Source organism: Dendroctonus ponderosae, unplaced genomic scaffold (genome assembly GCF_020466585.1).
Source record: "Dendroctonus ponderosae isolate FM_Combo_2020 unplaced genomic scaffold, Dpon_F_20191213v2 Dpon_F_20191213_3, whole genome shotgun sequence".
In the NCBI taxonomy this organism is placed as follows: Eukaryota; Metazoa; Arthropoda; class Insecta; order Coleoptera; family Curculionidae; genus Dendroctonus; species Dendroctonus ponderosae.
The window spans coordinates 17261824-17277502 of NW_026018508.1; the positions used below are offsets into that span (position 1 = coordinate 17261824).

General features: G+C 37.5%; 1 protein-coding gene across 2 annotated transcripts in view; it reads left to right on the forward strand.

Moving 5' to 3' along the window:
* LOC109539872 (probable nuclear hormone receptor HR38) overlaps positions 1–15679 on the forward strand; it is a 68970-nt gene that overhangs the window by 27094 nt on the left and 26197 nt on the right. For both annotated transcript variants that reach the window (XM_019907934.2, XM_019907933.2), the window contains one exon: positions 12564–12670. In XM_019907934.2, the coding sequence (XP_019763493.1) occupies positions 12564–12670 (107 nt within the window). The remainder of the gene's footprint in view (positions 1–12563; positions 12671–15679) is intronic.

Genomic DNA, 15679 nt, shown 5'->3' on the forward strand with positions numbered 1-15679 from the left:
AAGCCGAGTTCATCAATAAATGAAAAAAAAATATTCTGGTAACTTTTGTGTAAATATTTTTTAAACTCCAACTCACAAATATCCGTTTTTCATTACTTCAACCTTTGGAAAGTGATTTCCACCTTTCCAACATTCCAATTATCAACCTACGGGTTGAAAGTTAGYGAAAGTGGAAATTGTTGGAAAACAGAAAGCAAAACCTTRTGAGTCAGTAAAGAAAATCTTCACACACAGGTTGCGAAATTAAAAAAAAAATACATAAATTAGCCAATGTACGAAGTGAAGATCTAGAARCTCAACCCAAAGAAAGATTATTTCGATGGTATCCGCTAAACCCATGACGAAWCAATTTATATAAGCTCGTTAATTGACTCAGAAGTGTCTTTCTGAGAACCATAAACGACTCATTCATTTTAAATGTTGTCCAAAATCAGGTAATGGAGGCGAAACTGTGATTGTCTAAACATATTTTAAGCTGTTCCTGTTTCCCCATTTTTCAAATTGTTTTAAATCATGTTTTGCCAAAAGCAAAAGTATCTTTTTTGGCCCCACACAAGGCATTTCCAGAGCAAATACTAACGAAACTCCGCGCTCGTATGACAATAAAACTCTCGATCAAGCTCGATTGTTCTTCAGCTTTAGATGCTCGAGAAGCACAAGGCGAACGATCGTCGATATAAATATTTGCTCAGTTTCGACCTTCGGTATGCACTAGAAAAACGGATCGTGACCAATCGTTGCAAAAAAATACAATCGGCCTCTGCCAATTGTCCATCTGTCGTTGTCCAAACTTCTTAAGATGCGGCTCCTGCGGTCGCAAGGCCATAAACTGCAGCGAGTGACTCGTGCAGCCACTTCTCGTTAGGTAGTCTCGTAAATTTTAGCTTGAGACACTCTTTAGTTATTGCTTCTTTTCTTTGTTTATCTTCTAACAGAGTTTGCACAGCGATTGGCAACGATCGTAACGATTTATTGGGGAGTTGGTGGTCAGCAGTCAAGTTGCTTCCGTTTGGCCATCAATATTTTTTGATGTCCGGGAGAAAAATCCGAACAAAGTTGGGATTAAATCCCTTGCCTCCAACTTAAGCACGTCAAGGTACTTGGTGGTCACGAGGCCATCAGCTTGGCCAAGAACCCGTTCTTAAAGGAAGAGCCCGCAGGAACCTAAGGTGCAAATTCTTGCTTTTTTAACTATGTCCTACATTCGACTATTGCCCACACTTTTCGCCAAAAATAGCTCGATTAGCATGTTGCACCTGATTCGATTTTTTTTCTGCAAGGCCGCCAGATTCTGCAGGATCGGAGGTTTGGAGCGGAAGTTTTTTTGCACGTTCATAATTAGGCATGGCATTCATTTCGATAGCAGCAAGAAGGAGATTATCGGTTCTGATTGAAAAGGACACGTCTTTCAACGTCGCCATCAGCAACATACGATTTGGTGTTGGCTGAATTAAAGCGACTGATGAAATAAGTGAATTTTGACGCTAATTTATCAACACTCACAAAAAAAATGTTTAAACAATTTAGTTGTGAGCGTGTTATTTGATTTCGATATGGAAAGTGGTGATTTGTCCATCTAGGAACGGATTTAAGGAAAAATTTAAAAAAAATGAACGGTGGTTTTCGGGGGTGAAAATGCGGATACCATTTAGCGCAGAGAATTTAGAAGGAAAGCCAACAGAGGCAGAAATACGGGGGTCAAAGTTTTTTTAATGGTTTTCTTCTAATAAATCATTTGGAGGTTTTCCCACTTTTAAGCGCGCTCATAGGCGCTCTATGAGCTGCAGCTGCAGCAGATAATCGGCTTTTAAATCGCTCTAACTTTCTTTCGATACTGCTAACTGGCAATTCACACCTGAATATCTGTTTTCCAATATTTTCGAAACAAAAAAGATGTACTTAGTGGGTATCTCTAAGACCAACGGTTCTCGAGATATTTACAGTTAAAGTGTTCGGTGCGATGCATTTAGTTATGAACAGAAACTGCCTATTTATGGATGGATTAATCGACGGCAGAAAGAATTGAGTGAAAATAACCATTTCAGGAACACGACAATGAATAAACTGAATAACACTAATAAAAATAGTCACCAGGTTTCAACAAAAGTGGTACAAAAGGACATCCAATAACTTAAATACATTTAATCGCAGTTTATTAAACAATTTTCTACTTTTAAATGTTTATTCTGCAGTGTCTTCACAGAATTTTGAATTTTCATTAATTAACCGTCCCGGGTTTAACGTTTTTTTCATATTCTTAAGACTTAAGGTGTCCACATTCACGAAAATCTAGAGAATTTAAATCCGGACGTCGTGCTGGCCATGGTGTTTGACTTCTCTGAGCCATCCAACAAATCGGAAATTTTGCATTTAAGTAATTTCCTATACTAACAAATATCTAACTTAAACATAAACATTTTTTGCTTAGAAAGCACTGGAAAACAGATATTCGGACATCAATTGTCACTTGGTAGTATCACGAAAAAGTTAGGGCGATTTTAAGGCAAAACATTTTGAAGGAAATTTTGCCTCATTTCTTTAACGAATTTTTAGAGATTTTTTGTTTTGCCTCAAATTCCAAACAGCCATTGATCCTTTCCAAGAGAAAAGAGCTTTTATTGCAGGTTGGATTTGCACTCAAAAATCGGCCAATGTATGACAAAAACCCAGATCAGTTGAATCCTGGATGCTTCAATTATTAGTTTAATTTTAATCACAGGCACCTCAAGGGCCGGTTTCCGGAGAATAACACTTCTATGTTGGGTTGTTATTGGCGGCAGCAGTTGCAAAATTCTTGTTTCGTTCTCTAAAGTTTGAGTTCATTTTTTTGCTTCAATGTTTTGCAACTGTCTTGTTCGCCTCTTACTGGTTGAATGTTTTATCTCTTCGGTTGAATTTGGCTTCCGTGTTTGGTTTAGTTGCATTTTAATTTATTAGATGTTTTCCGATCTTTTATTAGCTGTATGGATTCCTAATGTTCTCTGTAAGGTTTATTAACGTTTAAAGTTGAGTGTGTTTTATTAATTTTGTAATTGTAATTTAAAAGATTTCTGGTAAAGTCCCGAAGCTTTGAGAGCAGTGAAGTTTGAAAACTGTTCCTCTCTTTGTGTTCTGCTTAGAAAAAATCGAAAATAGATGATGATTCTTTGGCTTCGTTTGCTGTGCTGAAACTTGATTATGATTTTTCAAAATAATCTGCAGTTTAAACGTTGCTGTTTGTTACAAAAATTAAATTGGCAGTATTTTGATATTCAACATCTGCTGTTGTCTCCTCGGTTTTAAAAGCGGATGCAACGAACGAACACTTCTTTTAGGCAAATTTGACTTTGAAAGACTGTTTGATGCGGAAGTTGTCCCTAGTAAATTTAGCGGAAGCACCATTAACATTTGTATTAAGTAGCTCTAACTATCTTTTATTCAGCTATTTTCGCTCCCATGTTCAATGAATTGAAATCGTGTTGCAACAATTATCTAATCTTCTCAGCACTGATGAATGTCTGAAGCTCTCCTGAAGCTGAGCTAACAGTTGCCCAATATCATTCTGAAGCACCGTCTTTCTAAAACTACTAGGATTTTTGTGTTTTGCAGTTGATTGGGCTCACTTGCATAAAATGGTATTGGTCCGCCACTGTGCAGGTATTGTTCGTACTCACGTCATTTACATTCGCAGATGATTGTCTGCTTTCACCATCGGTTATATGAATCTGCCCTGGGCGATGCTGAGCTAGACGACGGTTCAACGGATTTATGTGTATGCAGGCAATTTGAACCGTGATATACCGGGATTTTTTTAGAAAGCCTAATACGGAGTCGTTCATAATTCCGAAACGAGGTGTTCGAAAATTGTTGGTTTGCTGTTTACGGCTCAGTGTCAATTTGTTGCTAGATGGTGCTCTTTGTCCCAGCACCAACTCGGCTTCATTGAGCTGGTGAAAATCGTCTACACCCAGTCACGGTAATTAGCCAATTGCAAAACCGTAATAAAACCATCATTGCACAAATTGCGGCGCGATATTCGTGTTGTTTGCAAATTTCAGTTGTTCCATCTCACATCTTGCAGGCTCAGTTACATCTGGGTCTGTCGTAAAGCTATCAGTGAAAGAAATATAAATATATTCGTAGGCGTGTAGGTACCAGAGTAATTGTCTAAGATTCCTAAGTCGATACACACGTTGTTCTGCTCTTGCAGTCGTGGGAACACTTTCTCGTCGAGTTCTAATCGATTTGCACATTGATCTATTCGAAAAATGCAACCAACTTGTAATTAGAACTTGGAATCGATGAAGAAACGATTCTCGAACGTGTTTACAATTGCCGCGATCTGCTTCGAACAAATCAAGCGAATTCTTGATTCATTTTTTCCTAATGCATAAACATGCACTTGCTAGTTTATTTATTGATCGTATCGCGACATGTAACTCTAACGGGTTTTCGCGATCTCACCAGTTGATCATTGTGACTTCAGACCCTTACACCTGTTCAACAGGAGAAAGGACAGGGCACAGAGCTGATCGATGGCAACCTCATCTGAAGACTGTTGAGAACGAAACGTATAAATACGTGAGGTTGGTTGTTCATGTGTAGTTACTCTAAAAAGTGAACATTTCAAAGTCAATTAATCAGCCTTGTGGTAGCTGCATAGAGTAGCTGATGGCTGATGAAGGCAACTGTTCTAGTAAATATTTAGAACCGATATAATTGGCTGCCAGCGGTATGTTTGCGCTTTTGATTTAACACGGCCATTTATTAAAGTGACCGCTGATAATTTAGCACGGAAGCTGCGGCATTAGCTGAAGGATTCGATTTAATTGCCCCGATTTGGACAACAATAAATAATCGATCCCAGAAACGTATCTGCTGTGTGATTGACACAAATGCGAGAGCTTCGCAGGAAAAAAATCTACCTCGATCCGTTTCTGTAACGCAAATGCCGCTTGCGAGATGAATTGAATAAAACAATTTGAAAAACAATTTCTTTTCCGTGCAGACGCGGAACCTTGATTTCAAATGCGAATAATTTACTTATTCTATTAAGGAATTTTAATACTAAATTACACATATTATATGATCGTGCAGCGGAATTGCTGATGAAAATAGTGCATGTTCTGATTTATAATTATTAGCCACCGTGTCATTTTTCTCTTTGTGCAGGCGTCAACATTAACAATCCGACTAAAATGTTGTAAACTTTAATCGAAAACACACATCTAACTAATTCTCGCGACTACATACCTAAGCCATCGGAGAAAAACCCATATTTTCTTAACTGTTAATTGCCCATCATTTTCCCATGATTACAACGGCGATCGTGCATGTTTAAAGATTTACCATACCTTAAGCTCGCTTTATTAGCGGTGCATTCGACCGTTTGGACATTAAGGATTGAGAAAAAGTTAATGTTTAGTGATCGTTTGCATAGACGCAAGCAATAAAAGACAGCCAGGAAAATCAAAAAGGAAGAGATGTTTATCTGTTGGGAAGGTTCAGGCAAAATGGAAATTCCCATGCTGGTAGCTAAACTGTATTCGAACTGAAAACACTATTTCTAGTGCAATTTGCCTAGTTTTTGATAAGAATACTTTTTACTGCCCAGCCAGCCCCCGCAGATGAATCACCCTCTTTCCTCATTGTTATTCTGGATGAAAATGAAGAATCGAATTTTCTAACCATCCTCAACTGTTCCTCGGTTAGCTGAAGAACAACACGCGCAATCTTAGCCGTAGATTAAATCCTAATCAACCAGGTGCGAAATGAACAAGCTAACCAACCAATTAAACCGATGCAAACTAACGCACATACACGACTTTATCGCCATATTAATTAAAAATTGTTGCTCAGACCGAATCGTTTCTTCTTCTTCTACTCCATGTTATGTCACTTTAGTGTGCCAATAAGCAGTTGGATGCGAGTTTTAGTGTCAAGTATGGTGCAACCACTCGACGACGACGATGGCATTTCAGATTTTTGCGTCCACTTTTTCAACTTTACCCAGCGTGAAAGAAGAGCCGGTGAAGAGAGGCATTTCAAGTTTTTCCCAATCGGGCGGTGCTTTGAAAACGACAACTGTTTTCGCTTCGAATTAAGGCAGATGAATTGGACCCGACAATTTCGGGGTTTTTTCGCTACTGGTCATAGCAAGGCAAGATTGTTGCCTGTTAATATGTGCAATTATGTCGCAGCCAAAAGCGACCGGATTTCGCATTTTTTCAAGTTTTTAAAACACTTTTTCCGGCAAACTGGTTGGATTAATTAGCACTGGAAGTTCTTGGAAATGGTCAAAAATGTTTTAATTAGTGTCACCCCACAGATTCGGTCCGATCAGTCATTGTTGGTTTTTCTGTTTTGATTTATTAGAAAAGCCAATCAGTCGTGCTTGAAAAGTCTTCGAAATGGCCTAATCAACCGAGAGTGGCATTTTTTGATTGACTAAATTCCTACTCGTTTCAAGGTTTCAATCAGCGAACTTCTCAAATGCTCTCAATTTCAAAAAGCTGATTAAACTTACAGTTTTTTTAAGCTATTTGACTATTATATCCGGGTGAATGTGTGATTATGGAATCAATCTACACCCAGTGGTTGAAAAGCGAAACAAAAGCAAAAATAATTACCCAGTGCCATAAAACCACTTAACTAATACACCGCAAAACATGTTAAAATTTGAGACACGTCCATTTTAATGTATTCCGTTCGCGTTTTCAGGAAGGAGATTAAACCGATTAATGCGAACAATTCTTTGTTATTTATCAAATGCAACAAACCATTCATTTCTTTAATTATTTCTTGGATTTGGTTAACCTTGTTCGGATCTCGGTCGGTCGAAAATGAAGCCATTAGAAGATATTGGCAATTAGAATTTTCGCAATAGCCGATTGCTTCATGGCAAAAACGAGATGGTTGAGAAGCTGTCGACTGATATATTGGTTCCAGTAATCGGCCTTTTCAACAATAATCACGTCGACATTCCGTAAACTAAGGCCTTTCAATGGTGTCGAAGAAATTGATGAAAGAAATGGACGAATTTGGCCCCATCACATAGGCGGTGCATTCCAACAGGGAACAATAATTTATCTTTCATAAACTGAGAATGATTTATACTAAATAGTTTTATCGCCCGATCTAAAGTGCCTGGGCTGGAACAGTACGTAGGACACATTTTTAAAAAACGGCTAACAAATGGATCAAGCTTAACATAATACATTTTTCGTCGATTTGAGGACAACAATAGGCGAGACCGCCCATTTTAATTCACTTTTGTCGTCGGTGTTGATGGAAGTCGCAAAAAACCGTTCTGAATATCTTCATTAATCAAGTATTTTCCTTAATGGTCGAGTCACTGTCTTCTACAGCTTTTTTTGAATAATTGCACAAACATCCCAAAATTACAGAAAATTGCATGATCAAGAAAATACGAAAACTTGAATTGCGGCACTTTTTGCCACGGATGCAGGAAATATTTTGCTCTTTTATCAATAGCATGAGAAAAACTTGCAAAATTAGCCCATTTTTTAAACAAACATGGAACGTGTTGAAAGTGTTCATAAGTAGAAAGTCGAATTTTTCACAATTAATCAGACAAACGTGCTTAAAAGTTAAAGGATGGATACTTCTTCCCCAGAGAATCTTTAGGATCGATTGTTGAGCGTTCTTGTTTGGAGATTATTGATTTGAAGATATCCGAGGCAAAGGACGAAATTTTGCACGGAAATCCCTAACGAGGTTTAAATCTGTAGACCGAGTTCGAAAGTCGACAATATTCCAGTCAGAGTTGGTGCTTTAAAAAATGCTCTAAACTGTAAAAGAATGAATGAACTGAAATCAGTTTTTGTCGCCAAACATTTTCGGCTTTAGCGCCTAAACAGCTATCTTTAAGCAAAATATTCTTCACAGAGATCTAAGTGCAAATAATGAGAAAAATTGCCCGGCTCGAAGGGTTTTAAGACTCAAGTGTCTCAATGTCTGTATTTTGTCCATTGGGTTTGATTATAAATAACTGACCTTTGAAGAGTTTTGAGGTCCATATTTCACTGATTAGGTTTCATCAGAAAACCTCTGAAGCGCTAGAAGCAAAAATTCGAAATTTCAAGCGATCGTCGATGTTTAAAAGCGTTTATCTCAGAAACGGTGAAAAATGTCTGTAAAGCCGTTTTTACCATTTATGTCAAGCTTGTCAACAACTGTATTGTATTAAAAAGTTTTATGTAAAATTTCTAACCTCTAATAGGCTAGAAGGAAAAATTTTAAATTTCAAGCGATCGTCTGTGTTTGAAAGCGTTAATCTCAGAAACGGTGGAAAATAGTTGTTCAACTGTTCACAGGGCTGAGGGCATCTCAAAAGCTATATTTGACTATCAAAGTTTTCTTGAAACTCCTAACCGCTAAAAAATTAGAAGCAAAAATATCCACATTTTATTTTATCATTTAAGGCCCTAGAAGTTTAAAAACACTTTATTTCCAAAAGTGTTCGCAATATCCACTCAGTTTTTACGACCTTTTCGATGATAGCCCGTCTTGAGGCGTGTATTTCACAAATTAGGTTTTATCAGAAAATCCTAACCTCTAAAGAACTAGAAGCAAAAATGAAAAAAGTCGATCGACGATGTTTATAGCCCTAGTTACTTTTGATGTGTAGTATATTAAAGGCTGTTTTCCGCTAAAAAAATTATCCGAAATTTGTGAAAATGTGAAAATTTGGTTCAACATTGCTACATTTTTAACAGCAGCAAAAAAGACCTGAATGAAATGAAATATGAAACCTCCCAGACCTGCAAGGGATCTTCCTTGTTTCTGAAAGTTTCCTCTGCTTCACCTTGTCTACCTCAATTTTCCATTGGTTGAATACAGTTTAAACTTTCATCTTCATTAACACTTTGCAATTTGATTCTAATCAGCTCTTTTCACTGCTTGAAGACATGAATATTTTATCTGCAGTTCGGCCCTTTCACTTCCACTTACAATATTCATATTTGCCTTGCTCGATATTCCTCTTTGTGCTTCCTGCGAAGACAAACTTGATCCTTTGCAGCGTCCAATGTACCATTAAATGACTAGGCGGAAACGGTCAATAATTATTTATTAGTTGCACAGTTAAAAGTAATAACATAATTGCACTAAGTTTAGTTGACTAGCGAACAAAATCGGATTATTATTAATGCTAGAGGCTGTGAGGCATGTAAATGTTTATTGCGGTTTTAAAAGGCATTGGAAATGAGACAAACTGGATTATCTGTGAAGGATTTGGAGTGTTGGGTTTGAGTGTAGGCGTTTTGGAGAAATTTGAAAAATTTTATGGGCAAACATTTTTTTTTTGGTGATTGAGTGCGAATTTTCTGCATTCTTATTCGGTATAGACTCTCGGCAAATCTAAATGTTAAGGCTTAACGCAAATAGCGGTCGGTGCCTTATAATTACACCGAATTTTTCCTACAACCGAACAGCGGCCTAAACGAAGTAATAATAAAGCCGTTTACCAGTGCGAATTTTTTCGAGATATTTAGGCTGAAACCATTATTTATCGTATCAATTTCAGCATGGGTTCGGAGGTTTGTTTCACCATTATTTGCGTTATTTATTATCTGCTGCAATATCCATGAGAATCAACCGCCAGTATCGATGCTTTGGAGTGGATAAATGCACCTTCTTCCACTCGGAGGCTCTACGGATTTCACATTAAACCGCCGGATATATAAGGCCACTTTACATTCGATGACAATAAATAAGGCATTATTTATAGGCCAGTATAAACTGGGCATATTAAAATAACTCAATTATTGTAAGAAATAAACAATCATTTGATTTATATTATGCGGGAATAAAGTGTAAGCTTGCTTGAAACGTCTAGTTTTCCAAATGATTTATTTGTATGGCCGGTTTCCAACAGGTTGTGTCAATACTGATTTATTTCGAAAATTGTCGGTTAACGATAAGTGAATAACAGCGTTTTGTGGAGTTATAACGAAAATAGTTATTAAAACACACTGTTTTCAAAAACAGTGTGTTTTACAACACTTGTTAAGCTTTCGACTTGTTTTTGTTATGCAATTGGAAATAATTGTCTGCACATTTATTTATGAAATAGTATAGTTGTTCCTCCAAGGATTTTTCATTTTTCGGATCCAATTTGAACAACCTGGTGATGAATTAGTTGCTCTCCTTATATTGAAATTTTGGGTTGTGTTTGATAATATTTTGTGGCTTCCTAATTGAAAATCTGAAATCGCGCAAGAAATTCCTACTGACTTCCTCAAGTCAAGCTGAATAAATCACATTTGCAAATACAAAATTGGGTCAATTTTTCCATTTGTCTGTTCAAAGACATGCTCACTTTGCCTTCAAAAAGTCAACCGGAATATCTTAGGTGATTTTTGGGTTTGCTCGCAAAAAAAATGCAAATTTTGCTTCTTAAAAACCTCGTATCGCACAGCCCGTTTTTCCTTAGTCAAACCCCCATCGCATCAAGCGAACGAGCTCTGATTTAATTAATCAAGTCCCGATGAATAAAATCGCAGCCCCTTTTCACGCCTCTCGCCAAACAATCATAATATTCCATAATAATAAGAAGGGCCACATAATCAAGCGGTATAGGGCTCGACACGGCCCATAAGCACGGCCCAATTGCTCGAGGGCTGCAAATATCACCGATTTTGATCTCTTGGGACGTCCCTGGTAGGGCGTGGGGATGAAGCTAGTTTTCACCACCCTTCGGCCAGTGGCGGACGAAAGCTACCCGATTTTTTTTAGTCAATTAACCGAAAAGCTGGAGTTTGATCAACCAATCAACAAACCGATTTAAGTACGGTAAGTGTTAACATGAGGCCCCCCAAGAACCGGTTCCGGGCCTACTAGCTAGGATGTCAATCTCAATATATCAAGCTCAATCGGTGCTAAAAAATAAAGTACCCGATTTAGGAGTCTTGTTTGATGAAGGCTCGAACTGCACCTGCAGATCTCAGTATCTGTACTTACATCTGCAACATTTGCCTTCTTCAATAAACAATTTATTCCTCGGTTCAACTTCGGTTCACCCTCATCAATGCGAGTGACACCCTGGAAAACTTAAGGAAATTCGCTTGATTTTAGGTACGAGTCGCCCCTGTGCAAAGGCACTATAAAACCGACGAGTAAATTTCAATCACGTATTATTAAAAACGCGATAGTCGAACAGTGCACTGTTTTTCCCGTTTCCTTTGGAATGTTTCCTACAGGATCGCCTCCGTGTGGCTGAGAGGTACAATGTGCTTATAGCCGCTTTGTAGAGGGCATTTTGTGATTTTTGTGAAAAATGACACAAGTGAAACAGAGCAGTTAGTACCGATAACTTAGGTCGATTTTCAAGTGATATTGTGTAGCTGCTTTATTGCTTGTTTTGTCGCTGTATGCATTCATTCGGATTCAATTTTTGCCCATTTGCTATCAGGAAAATCTGGTCTTCGATTAAATTATTCAAAAATCTTATTGTACGTTATCGCAGTCGAAATTCGTTTATAAAGAAAAAGCAAACATCAGGAAGTGTAACTGCGTTCACTGAGACTTCGAAATGCACCCAACGCAATTCTGGCTTAAGCAAATAATGTTGTTTGCAAACTAATTAATAGCTTAACAACCACATAAACAGTCAGATAAACGAAACAAGAACACCATTTGCAAATAGTCAAAATCATCAATAAATTCAACGAACGAAACAACAAATACATTTTTGCCTTAAATTCTCCACAAACTTAGCTGAAAACTGGTTGTAGCTTTCGCTTCCCATGCATGTTTCATTACAATCGATCTTCGATTTGCTTACATCGTCCAGCTAAATTCAAGTAAAACCTGCTATTGTTTTATTGGTTTTGCTGAAAAATTAATCTTTTCCATCTGAATTCATGTATTACTAGCATTTAAACAAGTTTTCTCGGCTGAATCAGCTTTACAGGTTTTCTTGCACGGTTTCTTTTCCAGAAAAAAAGCTTATTTTCACTGCACTGTTAATTGCTTATATTTTCTACGGTTTAGCATCCGAGAAAAGACGGTCTTGAGCTGACAGGAAAAAGATAATTTATTCGCCATTTTCTACATCAATCAATCAATCGATCGATCAATGGGGTAACTTCCATCAATTTTTCAATCAGCAGTTCTAAGCAACACGTTTATTTTTCCTGATATTGATAGGGGTAATTAGTCAAGGCAACAAGAGGAAAACCGTTGTGCATTGTTACCAGATAATTTTAACGAGAGTCCAAGTCGGAATGATATATTTAATGCGGCTTAATTGCCTCCTTTGTGTGGTCTCATAATGTGCGGCTTTCAAATCGACCGACGAAAGGTAAAATTAGTTAACAATGAAGAAATGATTTCGGTCTTGAGGATGGCGGTCTTTGTTTCTGCTCAATTCTACTGGTAACATTTAATTCCAAAAAGGAGTCCTCAGCTAAATATTGCATTTTGTTACAAGAAAAATAGGTCAATTAGTTGCATGTATCCAGGGTGTTCCCAATGAAATGGGCTTAGAATGGCATAGAATGCACGAATTTTATCACATTCGGTAATTTCTGTTTTTAACTCAAAATGTTTTTTTATTATAGGCTCAGTGCTAGTCCAGGGCGAAGTTTCAGGTGCTCCGCTACTTGCGGCTGCACAACCACACGGCCCCGGTAGCCCCCAACCCAGCATGCTTCTATTGCAAACACAGGTAACTCTAACATGAATGTTTAAGCCGTTTAATTGTTAAACATGCACTAATTGTGCTGCTCAACTGTTGACAAGTTATTTGGAGAATTCGATCCGATCTATTGATGTCTGGTGTTAAAATACAAGTAAACCAGTTCGGTAGATCGATGCAATTTGGCGTGGTCAGACTGACGCCGTTCAAGGTAGTACAGAATCTCCAGTTTCCACATCCTCAAGATTAATCTAATATCGAAATTAATTAAGCGAACTCTTTTCCCAACGACAGTATAATATGCTAATATATCAATTTCCGACACTTCGGACCTCGATTTAATAATACCCAGAGCCAATTAACAATGTGGTTTTTTTCTTCAAACGATCGCTGATAATTATAGTACAAAATTTGTCTAGACGATTTACCCAAGGACTTTATCTTGCATCGTTCTGCTACTGACAACTGCCCATGTTGAACACTAAAATTATATTACACACTATGTGTTGAGAAGATTCCGTTTATGAAAGCGATACGGACTCGAGGATCGGGTTACCAGAGTTTATCGGGGCAATTTATCTGGCTTTTCTTCACCGTTTCTCAAAGAGAAACCCCTCCAGCATGCCGATGAATTACGCGGCTTCCAGCTGGACGGTTTCTGCACAAATCAATTCAAAACTCCCATAGAGAAGACAGTTTTTTGCTCTTTTAATTTTTGCCCATTTTCACTAGTGAGTGCAAAAATGAATTTAAATGACGCATAGATGTGCGTCGTGAAAGAACAATAATTTACTGCCGGTGTTTACTGAAATGAAATTCTTTTCAAGGGAAAATTTAAAGCATCGTTTTCATGTCGCTTTTACATCTTCAAAAATCTGCCCAATTTCTCCCATCGTCATCCAACCAAAATATGCAATTCCAATCAAATCAAACCAAATGGGCAGATAGACCGATTGGGGCGATAGCCTTTTTCTGTAGGAAATAAAGATTATTTATACATATCAAATCAAATCAAAATATGCTTTAATGCCACGGAAAAATTCACAAATTTTATGGACAAAGCGAGTAAAAAAAACAAAACAAAATGGCTTTTCTTCACCGTTTCTCAAAGAGAAACCCCTCCAGCATGCCGATGAATTACGCAGCTTCCAGCTGGACAGAGTGCAAAAATGAATTTAAATGGCGCATAGATGTGCGTCGTGAAAGAACAATAATTTACTGCCGGTGTTTACTGAAATGAAATTCTTTTCAAGGGAAAATTTAAAGCAACGTTTTCATTTCGCTTTTACATCTTCAAAAATCTGCTCAATTTCTCCCATCGCCATCCAACCAAAAAATCCAGTTCCCATTTCTATTCTGCTGAATTTGCAATGGGTTCTTCAGGCAGAACGTTTCTAAGCTCATGAAAGTATGTGCTTTTCACTGCTTTCTGCCAGGAGCAAAAATTGCTGTTTTATCGGAGAAATTTTGATTCAAAAACGAAATTACGCTCTTCTTGCGAAGGGGTCGGCTGCTGACAGTGGGACCAGAAGCTTGAAAGATTTGATCGCGATAATCTCTGTCAAAAGGTGCGAGAATCCGTTCACAAAGTGACTTTGATGTCGGGAATTATTCGACGCGCGTCTACCGACAAACGTAAAGCATGAAAAGTGGCGGCGAAATAATCTCTGAGAAACGCACAAAGAATTCGAAGGCTAAATTACATGGCGTTGATTTAGCACCAAGTCGATGGTGCTGAATAACGCCCTAAGAGGAAACGCTTTTATTTCTTTGTCCGTGATATGTGTGGTACCACTTCAGTGCCAAAGGCCATCCGTCAGAGAAAACGCTAACTCAACCGGCCATTATGCGTAGATAAGACAATTACCCTGATTCAAGATTGGTTGTTTTTTTTATTGAAAAATTCCACAGTGGCTGGAGGAGTTGAGGAGGCAGCAAAACAGCAGAGCAGTTGGCACATTAGATGTTTAACCAAACTCTCCCAAGTCCAACAGCAACATTTTGTTCATGCTCTTTTACTCACTGTTTAGCAGGTCAATTCAGAAGCGAAAGATGCCTCTGATGTAAAGAATGGATTCATATTTCAATTGTTTCAAGTTTACTTAACTCATAAAATACAGTATAACTTCTTAAGTTGTTTTAAGGTTTTTCATTATGAATTTTCTTAAATTCCTCAAGTTAGTCTTCATAAAAACGCCTGCGTTAGCGAAAATTGTCAGTTGCCGATTTTAAAGCTAAAAAATGAGGAATGTAGCTCTAAGACCAGGACTGAAAACACGACTCTAAATTAAACGAAAAATTCAAATATTGGCAAATAAATTCCGACGGGCAAAAGGGAGCGTAACTATCGGAAAAATAAATATCACCCTGTACTTCAGGTTTTGTCAAAATTTGCAAACATTAAATATGCCAAAAGCTAGAGAAACCAGAAGTATTATTGTGTGAAAAATACAAAACTTTGACGCCCTATACATATTTGTATTTAAAATATTTAAATCTTTATTTTAAAATATGACAAATTCAGCTTAAAATAACGCACTTTATTGGTAGAGGTAGTTTAACAACGGAGGAATCGAACCAACGACATAAAATTCCAGTAAATTCCGACATGCTGGCGACACAGTTAATTGAAGATTAACAAAGAAACAATCTACCTTCACATAGAAGATTTTTTCTTGGTCAGTTCTATCAATCTACATGTTCTCTTGGCATCTCCAGAAGCACATAATTAATACAGCGATTCATGTAAAACTTCCATCCTTTACTGCTTGGAATGCTTGAGATCATGCTCTTTAACAAATGCCAACATGACTAAACTGGTATAAGAAACAGATTAAAAAGTATATTTTGTGATGCATACACACTAATTCCGAACACAAGAACGCTCGTTTTTACATCATTCTAGAGAGAAATAAATGGCCTTTTTAGAAAGTGAACCATCAATAAGGAAATGTTGGCAGTTTTCTCAAAAAATGCTTGAATTCAAGAAGTTTTAGATTTGCGTGGTTTTTTTTTTGAGTTGCAAAATCCACTTGAACA